We start from the raw sequence: 14,582 nt of genomic DNA, 5'->3' as shown, positions 1-14,582 counted from the left end.
GTGGGACAGTGTGTTGCTTCCACATTTAGTGATTTATTCTGGTATAGTTGAATAATTAACAGAGAAATCCTAACTGGTGCTGTGTATGTAATGCACTTTAAAATTCAGTCTCAGAATATGCTGTACAGAAAGTATTGTACCGTTTTATTATAACAGCAAAAGCATTATTATTTTTTTCAAACTAGTGGAAATCTAGTTGTATTTTTCTCTTAGAAACATTACAACATTACTTTCAAATGTTCTTCTCATGAGCTGGGTTCAGCAGTCTGAATCTCTTTGTGGCTTCTCTGGTCCTGGAGGAACCTAAAATGATGGAGACCACATACATGTAGATGGTGATGTATGAGATTTTTTTCACTGAATGTGTGATGTCTGACAAAGTTCATTTCTGCTTCAGCATTAAGAACAAAAACATTTCTTCCTCTCAGCAAAGACGTGAGTCATTATTGCACATGCAATTTTGTAAAAATCATTTCTTTGTCACGTCTTTAAATACTCTTTGTACTATGACAAATTGAAATGCCAGCGGGATGCAGTTCTGCATCTATTATGGTTATTTTAAAAAAAAAAGGCAGAAGCTCAAAATGAGATCTTTTTTCACATTCCTGTATCTTTGGGTTTTTCAATAGCTAATGTGTCTCTTGTGGAGAAAAAGCTTGGATTGTTGTCTGTCAAATTGTTGCTGTACTTTCCAGCTCACTGCATGATGTGTCTGTTCTCCTCCTTTCTGGAAAAAAGGAAATCTTCCCTGAAGAGTCTTGTGATAATAATTACCCAAGTGCTGTGATAGGAACTTTTATTTCACATATAAAATGTGACATTAGTGACGTCACTTTGCAAAAATCAGCCTTTATTTTCAGTGTGACATCAGAGCTCACTCCTTGTATTTCTTATTCTATCTGTCATGTCTAATTTGTCTTGTCTATTAATGTGATCGTTTTTTTTCTTTCATTTTTATTCTGTTTCTCCAGCGCATGAAACTCTATGTTCGATAAGGAAGAAGCTTTTGAATCATCCATTAGTGACAAGTCCAATCTCGCTGCACAGTATGTGATCAAGAAGTTGTGTGGGATGAGTTCAAATTTAAGATCCGGGAATAAATAAAACACTGACTACTGTTCTCCCTCTGTTGTTCACTACAACTTCTCATTGTTTCCTTTTTTTCTCTTCTCCTCCCTCCCTCTGTTTATTTCAGACTTACCATCTACAGCAGTGCGCAGGGCTTCTTCTTGACCTTGATGGGCCGGGGGCAGAGCACGGCGTGGATGGCCTCATCAAACACAGTCTTCAGACCACGCTGGGTCAAAGCCGAGCAATCCAGGTACTTCACTGCGTCTAAAGACACAGAATAATGCACATCGATAAACCGACACATAGAAATAAAGGCTAAGTCGGGGAAGTAGTCTGAAGTAAACAAGATGCCATTGTTAGCCACGCAATAATGCTGTGTCTGTATCCAGTGTATGTAAACGCAGTCTTTAACCATATTTGAAAAGGAATACTGGATGGAGAACATCCCATAGAACCTGCATGTTGAAGTACAGTGATGGAAAAGCCTGCTCCAACAGTAGAGGCAAATTTGATGAATTTCAACTTGGTGATATCTTGATGCTATATCTGATATATAGACACTCTTAATAGATGTGGTGATGGTGACACCTTTTTCCTCCTCCTCATTCTTCACCAGTCAAACTAAAGATGTTGGATGTTGAGGAATATCATAGAGCCTGTCGTAGTCTTCCTGTCCAGCTGTATCCCAAAGGCCCAGGTTGACTGGCTTGCTGTCGACCATCACATTAGCTGAGTAGTTGTCAAATCTGCGGGGAGTAAGAAGGTCAGCGATCAATCAGTCAATCAGTTGGTGAGTCATTTGTGCCAAGGTAGAGTCTCATGATGAGACATTTATTGGAAAGGAGAGAAAACACAACTCATTAAAAACTGACCATTTCTTACCTTCACTTTGAGAACAGTTAGACACCTTCCCCTGTTAACACACCAGTGTTTCAGGAAACCACTACAATGCTGTAGATTATAATGTTTAAGCAGCACTGCCCCCGTGTGGTCACACTGAAACACTGCAGTCTCATTTATGAGCTCTGTGTGTTACTTTCCTAACTTCATGTAAAGAGCAGTGACTGCAGGTACAGACTCTTCCAACCCGGGTCGCCTTATTGATTACGTCACTTTTCTCTTATGCAACTTTGATGAACACACACTATTTTTTTTAGCAGCGTCCTGTAACATTGTTATGTATTTGCATCTCACACCTTCAGTTAGTAAAAAACAGCTGTTTTAGGCTTTTAAAAAGCATCAGAGAGACGACACCATCCCTGATGTTTCTTCTCTTTAACAGTATCCAGTCTGGTTTACAGATGATTTTAAGATTTTACTGATTACATATCAATTACTTTAAGGGCTGACTTCTAGTTATATTCCTGATAAATACTTAAGGTGGCATCTCTATCACCTCTCACCTGAGTTCTATTTTCTTGGTTATGATATGTCAACAATATTCATCCTCATTCTCTTTTACCTTCCTGTATTTCATTTAATGAAATTGTTGCACTTTAAATTGCCACTTGTAGTTCTGAATTGTTTGTGTTTATTTTCCCATGTGTAGCCTCTTGTAACTTTGTTTTAAAGGGGGCTTTATAGACTAAGTCTATAACTGTATTTATTCGTATAATTACCTAATGTTGACTAGCAAAGTAAACACCGGGTCAGTGCCTTGCTCGTGGGCACAGCAACATTAAATGTTGAAGTAGAGGAGAGTGAGTGAGTTTTTAACTGGCAAGCTTTTAGAAAGAAGTGTGTTTTCATAACCTGTAGTCTGCTGCCAGCCTGAACCTGTCAGCATTAACACCATCAGACACCTGCACATGTACTGCTACAGTATGTGTGTGTGTGTGTGTGTGTGTGTGTGTGTGTGTGTGTGTGTGTGTGTGTGTGTAATCTCGTACCGAAACTCTAATGTGTGAACACTCAGGCAGAAAGTTGGCATATTGCAATGCATAATGGTAAATTGCAAATGTGCAACTACATGTTTGTTTGCTTGTTCTTTTCATTTCTGTTATGTTTTTCATATATCTACATATAGAGAGGGAGAGGGAGCGAGCGAGCGAGCATGTGTTTGTGTGCATCATACTCACACAGTAGGAATATTTTCCCGGGGAAGGCATGTTGTGTAGCTGATGAGAAGACATGTTTTTCCCACAGCTCTAAATCACACAAGTAAAAACAGAGAGAGAGAGAAACATTATGAAAAGACAATAACAGTGTTTCAGGCAATAAAACTGGAAGTGAGAGAAAGATTAAAGGTGGGTGGGGCTTTATTTTTGTCCCACTTTCATACTACACTCTACATATGTACTACATACTAATGTTCATAGTGGACTTCTTTTCTCAAAACAAAGTCAATGTCCACTTGCAACCTCCTCCTCAAAAGTTGTGTGATGCTGTTGATACTGCACTGTATGTGCACATGCTTTTCCCTCCCATTTGCCATGTTAAAGTTAGTGTATTACAAGTTACAAATTAAAAGTCCTCTAGCGTTTCAGTGAACATAAACCCTTTATTTCTTAACAGGGCTTTTATTACTGTGCTGCAGTAAGCATATTGTTGTTTAAAGTAGTGTATTTGCCTTAATGGCAGCAAGGCTCAGTGAACTAGAAGTGCCACTCCCCTTCCCTGTAGCTCCTGAGTACCCGGGAAACCAGAATGGCAAGGTGACTACCTGTAGTAAGAGGTGTGCCCTAAGGCCACATTTCATACCACACATGGGTCCTGCCAAGTTCCAGGTTCATACACAGTCTTGTAAAAGTCTAAATCTAGAGACAAACTGTTGGCACCAATTCGTTTTGAAAGAGCATCGGCCAATGGGGAAACTCCAACTCAGAGTCTTTGCATTTGGCTGAACAATGGTGTAATAATGATCAGTTAGTCAGTCTGTCAGGACATTTGAGATTATAGGACCAAAAACAATATCAAGTTACAGCACGCTACAACGTGCAGCAAAACAAAGCAAAATCATGAGATAAAAGATAGAACCGATTCAGAAAAATAAATGATCACCAAGACAAATAAAGTACAGTAAAAAACTCAAATAGCGTCAGGACAGGCTCTCTGATCAATGTATGTATTAAGAGGGATTTTAAAAGATGTCACTCACTCAACCAGCCTGAATTTCTCAGGTAGGTTTTTCCAGAGCCACGAGGCCCCGACTGCAAACGCTCTGTCCCCTTTAGTTTTTAAGCCGTTCTCTGTACAGATAAAACATTTCTGCCTGAGGATCTCAAACTACATGCTGGGTCATATGGTACTAAGAGATTAATCATGTAACTAGGAGAAAGGCCACGAAGGAACCTTAAAAGACCAATAAGACCTTCAAATCAATACTGGGAGCCAGGGTAAAGAAGCTGAAACACAAGTGTGGTCATGCCTCTTGGTTCCTGTTAAAATCCTGGCAGCTCAGTCCTGCAGGGAATGACCCAACGAGCCAGGGTCCAACAGGAAGGTACATCCTGTTTGAAAGAGAAGATTAAAACCACTACATTTTGTTTCAGGCAGTTAAGGATTATTCAAGAGAGAAAATAGTGGATTATCCTGAGTCTGATTTCTGTCAAATTAGGTACAAGACTTACAACGACACACAGTAAAGATAGTATTCACTTTAATGTTCAGATCATAATGTCCCCTTTGAATTTACATTTATTTCAGATAAAACATTACCATGTTATTTTACCAGGTTTTATCTGGGACGTACTGCAGGAGGCAGTGAAGCTGAGCGCTTCTTCACGGGCAGAAGTCCGTTTGTAAAGACGTTCAAGATAAGCAAATAGTGAACCTGACCTACAGTGAACGTAACTGACAGGACATCAGACTTGGAAATTTGTACTGATCTGAATGAATGGACCGTTGTGAGTTCGTAGCAAACATGGTAGTCCAACAGCATTATCACCTGAGTAAAGGAAAGCACATGAAGGCACAGTACACTGGGATGTATTGTATAACCAATTTATAAACAAGACTTAGGAAAAAGAAAAACATCTTCCATCAAAAATACAACAACATGACTGTTTGTTGTTGTTGGTTAGACGGTCATTGATTATTATTATTCATTCTTTATATAGTGTTATTATTAGTGGACGTTTAAAAACAAAAATTAAACAAGTCATGTCAAGAAAACATCTCTGCATGGAAGAAATGTAAAAGAAACTCTAGAGCCATTGGAAGAGTTTTCCTCCATCAACGATCATAAGCAGATTCAGCACTTATGACTGCAGCATGTTTACAGTACGGTCAGTTAACGGCAACATGAAACTAAATTTGCAGAGAAAAATGTTCAATGTCAGTTAAGGACAGCTGTTTTGTCTTGTTTCCTGTCGAAACATCGACTACTTCATGTTTCCAATCAGAAAGGTCCGTCTGAAGGATTATTTTGTTTCCCCTTTAAAAGAGAAAGACGGAGGGATACAGGAGCACTGTGTATTTTACAGCGCTAACATGAACCTTGCTGTATTTCAGCCTGATCAGTGCTGAACTTGTTTATCTACTCCTCGTGTGTCAGTGTTACAGTTCTTACTGACACTCTGTGGAAGACAGTGACAGTTAGTGTTGATAAGGGATCATACATTTGCATAAATGTGTAGTCCTGTGTCGCCCATGGGGTCATGTTGACTTATCTTAATGAGATGATTATTGTCTCTCAGTTCAACAGGATGGCGTGAAGGTATTTAAAAAGGCACAGCTGTGGCACCAGGACAGCAGTCATTAGATGGTCAATGACAGCAATGGCTTCTCTGGCACTTCTTTACTTTCTGCTGTGGGTCGGTGAGTATAGAAACAATTGAAGTGTGGTTGATATGTGTAGGTCTTGTTTTTATCATGTAGCTACAATAACAAAGACTTTTTTAATTCTGTTCCTTGAAGAAGCAAAAAGTTTTGACTTTTACAGGAATTTGTGGCCACTTGCTGCTGTTTGTTTCTAACTCACACTCACCTGGTGGAGGACTTTCTCTTTCAGGTGTCACAGTGAGTACACCGGTGGATGTACAGAAGAGAATTGTTCATGGTGTTCGCTGTGGTCAAAATGATCGTCTGTACCACGTCAAGCTGAGAGCAACTGATGGAACATTCTGTGGTGGCTCTCTGATCAGTGACGAGTGGATTCTGACTGCAGCTCACTGCTGGGAGGAGTACGTATATCACTCATTAATAAATTAAATCAGGAAGCTAAACTCACAATTGAGGTGTTCCAAATGAAGATGACATGATATTGCATCTTGCACAGCAGATTGCATGTCTGAATAACTGGTGCTGTTTTTCTAAAAAAAATCATTTCTTGATAATAATCAAAATGAGATGGATAATCCACAGACAGATCTGTTACAAATGTATGTATTTAACTAAGTGATGTTTCTCTTTTTCTTCTACTTGTAGGACCATGTATGCAGATGTAAATATCCACCCAGGTAATGAAATGGAGACAATCAAAATCACAAGACATGAGATCTATACGGAGAACAGCAAAGCACATGACATCATGCTACTGAAGCTGGAGAAGAAACCTAAAAAGATCCATAAAATAGATCTTCCAGACTGTTCAGCTGATCTTCAACTGTGAGTTGTGATCTCTGTCTCTCTCTCTCTCTCTCTCTCTCTCTCTCTCTCTCTCTCTCTCTCTGTCAACAATAAGTGCAGTTCTTTGTCAGAGTTTTATTAGATGCTATAGGATATCCACCACTGCTCAGGAGCTGCAGTTACAGATGAGACAACATGTTTGCACATCCACATCAATCCATGATGACACAATGACCAAATGTCAGATACTGTAGGTCTCATTCATAGACTTTTAGATTTTTCTGATAGACAGACATGTGACCTGAGACTGTAAAAAGAACAAATATTCAATTAACATCTGTAACATCAACTTTTAAAGTACTGTTGGAAATGCATGTTATTTGAGTAAAGTGCTGATTATATTATTTTCTCTGCCATCCTCAGAACTTCAAGTGTGTAATGTAATGTGGTGGATGTGTCTAGCAGGAAATCAGAGCTTTCTGTTGAGTCTAACACTCACCAGAAAGTAGTATGCAATATGCGTTATTATCCTAGTTTGATATGCAATCAGAGGTTGTAAAACCCCAAAATCTGAAGTAACATTATAAACTACAAACAAAATTGAACATCCATCCATTATCTATACCACTTATCTTTATAGGGTTGTGGGGGGGCTGGAGCCAATCCCAGCTGACATTGTGTGAGGGTGGGGTACACCCTGGAGAGGTCTCCAGTCAAACAACCACTCACGCTCACTTTCACACCTATGGGCACTTTTCTGAGTTGCCAATTAACCTTATGTGCATGTCTTTGGACTGTGGGAGGAAGCCAGAATACCCAGAGAGAATCCACGCAGGCACAGGGAGAACATGCAAACTCCGAACCCAGAACCTTCTCACTGTGAGAGGGCATTTCTAACCACTTCCCCACCCTGCTGCCCCAAAATTAAACAATGCAAATGATTTCAGTTTCTTGTTTTTATTAATTATGTTTTTCTTAAAAGAAAGCAATAGGAGATTACACCAAATGTCCAAAATATTAAAAACTATATTTTTGTGCCGACACATGGATCTTGTTCACACAAGATAACAACTTATTATCTTGTGCTCACAAGTCATTACTTTACAAAATATACAATATCAGCACAATATATTTGTGAAGATAACAAAGATTACAATACATATGGACTTGGTGGACTCAGTAAAGTGATGCTTAGCTTCCCAAAGAGCAGCATGAATATTTTCATTAGATGCTGTGTTGATTTATCTTTTTGAGCCATATTTTTATGTGAAGTATTTTAACACCCAGCTTTTTCTGTGTTACAGTGATGCTTAAACTGTGTCTTTATTTTTTTCTTATTCTCCAGACGTAACTTGTTTCACGTCGCAGGTCACGGGCTATTTGCTGTAGGTGAATATGATATCTACGGTGAGTTCCTTTTTGAGCATATTTTGTTGCAATTTTATGTGGTAGAAATACTTGAGATTATTCACAGCAAAAGAAAGACAATTATATGTTAGTCTGTTTCTTTCATTTAAAAAAAAAAAATCTGACAGTGGGCAAAGACCACCTTTGTACATACATGTAGTATCAACTTTTTAACTTTGTAACCCCCACCCACTCACACACCTCTTTTTTTCTAGAGGAGAGGAATTCTGAAAATCTCCTATGTGGCGATATGCGTGTTGTTGACTGCAGTCCATTGAGAGGATGGATTCACAATCGAAATGTACCATTTGACAACTGGGTCTGTGCCGACGGAGAACATCAGGTCACCGCTGCAGTGAGTTGTCACGGTTTCTAATCCTATGTCTTCTGTCATCAGAAGTCTGAAGAATTTTAAGATAAATCAGTATTTCATTCATTTACAAATACTGTCATAATCTGTGTATATCTCTGACTCTCACAGGGTGACTCTGGCGGAGGAGCAGTGTTCAATGGCAAGATTTATGCTGTTATCAGTGGTTATAATGATTTACAAGCATTCAGGGACCCTTGTGAGTTCTCCAGAGTCTGTGCATATATGCACTGGATTCAATCTATCATCGGCCCCAATCCCTGAACTTCATGTTGAACATTCATAATAAACAGGCCATGAGATTTTGGCTCTTAAATGAACCTTGTGTGATGTTTGTTGTGTTGTTTTGTTTTGTTTTGTTTTGTTTTGTTTTGTTTTGTTTTGTTTTGTTTTGTTTTGTTTTGTCTGTTTGTGTTCATGTTTATCATAATTATCATCTAAATCTATTTCTTCCTCTATTCAGTAGACATAAACATTGTAATTATTTTAACTATTATAACATCAGATAATTATTTTACTGTAAGAAATAAAATCACAAAAGTAACAATTGCTAGATTACGTGGTTTTATAAGGAAATTGAAGTCTTGATTAAGATCTAAAATTAAATTCCATCTTCAGCCACATAAGCGATTAAAAATTAAATTACTGAATTATTTATCAACAGTTATTATTTCAGTTGTGTGATATCGTTCCTTTTAAGAAGCATCATTTCAGGTGGGGAGTTAAACCGACCCATTAAGACATTGTGTATTTACAATACATACACTTTTTAATCTTTATGATGCCACTGAAATCGTGTTAACTGAAATCATTCATGCCATAAATAAATATTTTCTCATGTGATGATTTCCAGTGAGTTGACTCTCACAATACAAGTATATATTGCATCACAACATAAAATTACATTAACTCTGATAAATCAATTTGATCTACTGTATGTCACCCACCCCATATTCACAACTCTAATATATATAATATATAATATATTTTTTGATTTTAATGTAACCCTGTTGCCAAACCAGAACATTTATATGGGACAATTATTCAAAAGTAGATTTACAGATTATATTCAATGACATTTTTTCATGTTCAGTGCCAAGGTAAATTGAATTAAGGCTTGGTTAAGGTTGGAGAAAATAATGGTTACCCACATTAATTGTTGGTCTGCAATTACTACACCACTCTGAGAGAGTGACAAACAGTAAGTGAGTTCCTCTATGAGGCACAATAGATGAGACGTTTGCAGCTGTAATGTGATGCAATACTATGGGAACTGTGTTGAAGCCTTTATGAGTTGACTGGTAGCTGCCACTGCTGTGACGGAAAGGCAAAGTCACCACAGGGTGAAAGACAGCAACGACTCTGTTTGTGTTTGAGATTTTTTCTGACTCTTAATTCAGAAACAATTGGCTTGTACCTCAGAAACTAGACTACATAATGCACGTTTACAGTTCGAAATCCAGTCAAAAACCATTTTTACTGCACACAATTAAGGGCAACCATTAGCATTCACTTTGAGTTGTCTTTTCTGGCCAGTGTTTACTTTCGCTTTAAGCTCTGTTTTTGGGTCTCCTACCAACTCCTATGGGAACTTTCAAGCTCTTTAGTTACTAGAAGGTCCACTACGTACATAATCTGCTTGTTTGATACACCAACGGATGCTACCTGCTGAGGACTAGAGGTTTTTTAGGCTGACGCAAGCTCCCTGCTGCTGCTGTAGGTGCAGTTAAAGTTGCGGGCCAGAGAACATAAAACGAATGAGCCAAACATCGCTAAAAACAAATGCTGAGTAGGGACACCAATTCTTCTGTGAGTTCCTCACATCAACTGACACTCTTCATACAACAGGTAGTCATTTCACCTAATTAGGATGAAAAACATTGATTTAGTGCAGTGTAAAAAAATATAGTATATGCAACAATAGGGACTAGGCTATTTTATAATGTGAATTCTAAGCATATTTGACTTTGAAATATTTAGCGAATCAAATAAACTTTTGGTTTAGCATCACATTCATTTTTGTTTCTGTTTTAGCACCTGTTAAGCACCTTTGTTTAGACTTTTTTTTCAGCACCGAATAGTCTAAGCATTTTTGTCAATTTTATAAACGTATAAAAGCTGGCACCCCACTACAACTAAGTATGACACAAAAACCATAATAAATGTGCAAATCTTTAGAGATGATCACTCAAAATACTATTAAAGATCAGTTCAATATAATGGTTATTGGGTTATATAAAATTTGTTTTCCACTATTTTATGACACATACAGTAAATACAGAGAAGAAAATGGTAAGAATGTATTATAATCAGTCTATTTATGTGTAGGTTGATGTTATGTACTTGTTTTTGTGCCTCTTTAATTGAAAGTATTTGTGTGCTGTAAATCAAGAATTACATAGGTAGACAGATATTAAGTGGATTTGTTGTGGTGTGCAGACAAAATGAGACGCTGTGTGAAAGACCAAACAGTATTACAGTCTCTGGTGCATGATAAAAGAAGGCAACAGGGCAACATTTCATCAGATTCTTTTTTAAATGACCATCAAAAAGTTGAAGCATGTTTAAACTGATTAAGATATGAAGTGTACGTTTAATCGGGCTTTGTTATGAAAACGTGCCTAGAGATAACTTCCTGTTATGATTCGGCGTCTATGCAAATCAAACCTGGAATTGTGGCTAAAACCTTTGCTCGTGTCCTCTGTTTTGGATTCATTTGGCTTCACAATAAATTTGTGAATTTGGTAGACTGATAAGTTTTAGCATATCACCTTAAAAGGTCCAAATATTGTAGAACAGTGTGATTTTAAATTTGGTTGTTTGATTATTAAAGCAGGTCTAGGTTCTATATTAATACTGTGCAGTATCAAAGTGCTGTGTCCACAGAGAAATACACCACAGCTTGTATTCAGAAACTGAGCCATTAAGATGAGCCGTCAGGATTTTGTATTCTGATGGTGATGTCACAGCTAAGCAGTCACTGCTCTCAGTCCATGCCCCCAGCCCACCACCTGGACCACATCCAACGCTTGCAGGATTTGGTTTCTCTGAGTGTTTACCCTGAATGCTGTTTATATTTTTAACTTGATCACTCGTAAAATGTCAGCGAGAGCAGGCTCTGCCAGGCCTCCTCTTCTGATTGCGTTCACTGACATGTTGTTACTAGAGCTCCAGACGAGGCCTGAGAGAGGATATGTAAACTACTACTGAGATGGTTTTTTGGTTCTATTAACACAAGATATGTAATCTTCTCTTGGGATATAAAAACTTCAAGTAAAAAATGTAAAATATAGGACCTTTAAAAGTTGCTCAGCATTTTAATGGACAGACAAATGTTGTTTCCTTTTAAATGTAATCAAGTTGATAGTATAAATGTAAATTGTGTGTACGTGCATACGTGTCGCGTATCCCTGTTGGGAGGGTAGGTAGATGAACTGTAAGGGTTTATCAATCATCATACAACATGTGTTGAACGAGAACAATTCACATGCTCCAGAAGGTTAATTAGTTTGTTCTCCGGCTACCATCTAAAGCTACAAAGATCATCCATTACTCACTCTCAGCTTGCAACTACCATCCACCATCTGTTGATTCACTTAAAGGCATCAGTCTCACTAACTGATCACACTGTGGTGCAAATTAATGTTCTTTTGTAATGTTGAGACAAACATAGAGGGATGACTATTAAAAGAAGATCATGTCTTTTTTTTTTTTTTTTTGTTACATATTTATACAGTATAAAATACCTTGATGGATTTTGGTTGGTAAAAATAACAGCATTACTGTGTGTTGATGGGAAAGATTGCGTCTCGGAGCTGCAGAGCACTGGACGCAACTAACTGTGTTCTAAAAGCCTTTTCCGCATAGCTGGTCAAACGCAGCCTAATGTAACAAGTGTTGTGGTCTGTCAGAGAAGAGGACGCACACGAGTACTAACTCGAGGGACGCAGGAGAGAGATAGATATTGCTCATCCCGACTCATCACTGAGCTAGCACTGTCATCTCTAGGGGCCACCCACGGTGTGCCGAGCACTCACTGATAGGCCTATCACCGCATGAGACGTCACTGGACATACACCATCGATCTTATAGAACCTCACTTCGATACTCATCATATATGTCTACACCGTCTTAGGCCATTAGGCTGCGATCTCTGCAAGATCTGGCTCCAGGCAAGCTTGTTCACGCAGCCTCTCATTTCGGTCACTACAGCCCTTCAATGGAAACTATCTTAGGCACCGAAAACTCATGTCATCACACGGAAACTTATAAGGCTCGACACACAACTGACTGGACACGGAACACGATGACTAATTTACAGACTTCGAGTTTCAAACTTTTGGCTTCATAAATGGATTTGAGCTTTATAAAAGTTTGACTTTACAGCTATATACAGTTAAACCAAATAATTGTGTTAGTTAGCAATGGAAATTAGTGTTCGAAACGTTATATGTAATAACACCTTTGGTGAACAGGATCATGATAGGTGTGCTAGCAACCTAAGAAGCTATACGTTAATAGTGTTGCTGAATGGTCTAACAAACTCTAAATGTGGCTGGTTGGCACATGCAAATGTGTGTTGTGCGCAGCACTCTCGATAAATGAAGACCACGTACTAAGTGATCTGAGACAGATACGTGTACATGAATTCATTCATAGATGCGTCGGTAGCGCCTTGTCGAACAGTATAGGGGAAGCTGATAGGACACTGAACTCATGTTTTGAACATGATATGGAGTAATTAGTGATTCAAGCAAGAGTCTAGAATATACTGCTAAGCACTCTCAGTATGGACGAGAGTACTGCCACTAAGCTAATGAGTTGTAACTTCGCTCGTGGTGAATATCTTTTTATCTTAGATTAGATCTTCCCAAGAGGTCTTTTCGCCTGTTCACGATGTGCCACTGAGGATCAATCACGAGTCTTCATCGCGCTGTAGCGGGTCTCGTGCAATGATCAAAAATAACAATTTGCTACAATATCTTATACAGGATGTCTAAAATGGCTATTCACCCCTACATAGAACTTGGTATATTACGCTCTGATATAAGTAATTCATAGATTGCACGAATACAAATATCACTAAATTAAATATTCACCACTATATCTTCTTCTTACACTCATAACACGAAGCGGACATATTAGTCATAATACCAAACACATGTCCAGCACACTTGACATATAATTGAGTGTGCAGTGCAGATTTATTTTCCCAGGTTTACATAGTTTGAGTTTACACTCACAAGCTGCTCTAGGAGGAATTAATTATGTGTTAAATACATATACTATTATTAAGCTTCAATAATACATCATTCATGAGCACTCACTCAATTTGAGCTCTCTAGAGATAAACTGTAATCACCACAAAGTTGTCGTTTTTATAGGATAGTTCGTAACATACGTTACGCTATACTCATACATTACTGTATCCCATCACAATAAACCCATCAAGCCAAACTTCCGGAGTACTCGAATAGACGCATGATTCTCTCCATACAGACAAGCAGTATTATTATAGTCATGTTGATTATTCGCAAGCGCACAAAGTATATATATATATAAGTCTTAGCCACCCAACTATCATATCTCTGATATGTGCTTGTATGACATTTCTCTGGATTTCAAAGAACTCAACTTTAAATGATATCTCACAAAGAAGAATATTCTCATACTAACTCACTATTATTAAAAACGTTTAATGACTTCGTGATGAACATAGAACGCGAGATATTTATTAGAATAAACAGAACAGTTCGATCTCTGAGAACAAAAGCACATGGAACATGACAGAACTATTTGAAGATTCTCATGCGCTCTACCATGTTGACATTTGTTTTACAGCTAGTGTTATGAATGGTGACTAACGTATATATATGTTTGATTCTCTAGACTACAAAATTGGAATTATTTGTAAGGGGTCAACTTAACAAGCTCATCAATTATGCCCCTCATTATACATGTATGGGGTGATGTATATGTGCATTGACTTATCCGTTTCCTTCAGGTATGTTCTGGCGGCGAGGTGGATCTGCAATCCCTATGAAAACACAAAAGGAAAGGAAAATGACAGCAGCTCCTCTTTGACTATGAAATGTTTTGAAGCAGTCTAAGGATTCAGAAGACAAAAGATTTATTTCATCATCGCCTTAAACTCATTTAAGCATATACACTGTAATAACAACAAAAAAGACTTAAAAGAAATCTAAACAAATGTAATGAAGAATTC

The 14,582-nt window shown here is 38.0% G+C and overlaps 1 protein-coding gene across 1 annotated transcript; it reads left to right on the top strand.

The window, feature by feature from the left end:
* The first annotated feature begins 321 nt into the window (after positions 1–321).
* On the top strand, positions 322–8,644 carry LOC111224540 (anionic trypsin-2-like). Its single transcript, XM_022749083.1, has 8 exons — positions 322–340; positions 1,196–1,321; positions 5,709–5,829; positions 6,023–6,194; positions 6,439–6,618; positions 7,925–7,986; positions 8,202–8,341; positions 8,468–8,644. Exons 3-8 carry the CDS (start codon positions 5,781–5,783, stop codon positions 8,618–8,620), a joined length of 756 nt encoding a protein of 251 aa, XP_022604804.1. The 5' UTR covers positions 322–340; positions 1,196–1,321; positions 5,709–5,780; the 3' UTR covers positions 8,621–8,644.
* The last annotated feature ends 5,938 nt before the right edge of the window (positions 8,645–14,582 follow it).

This window comes from Seriola dumerili, unplaced genomic scaffold (genome assembly GCF_002260705.1).
Source record: "Seriola dumerili isolate Sdu_G_001 unplaced genomic scaffold, Sdu_1.0 BDQW01000011.1, whole genome shotgun sequence".
In the NCBI taxonomy this organism is placed as follows: Eukaryota; Metazoa; Chordata; class Actinopteri; order Carangiformes; family Carangidae; genus Seriola; species Seriola dumerili.
The sequence above is the reverse complement of the archived record's forward strand: the minus strand, read 5'-3'. Positions and strand labels throughout refer to the sequence as shown.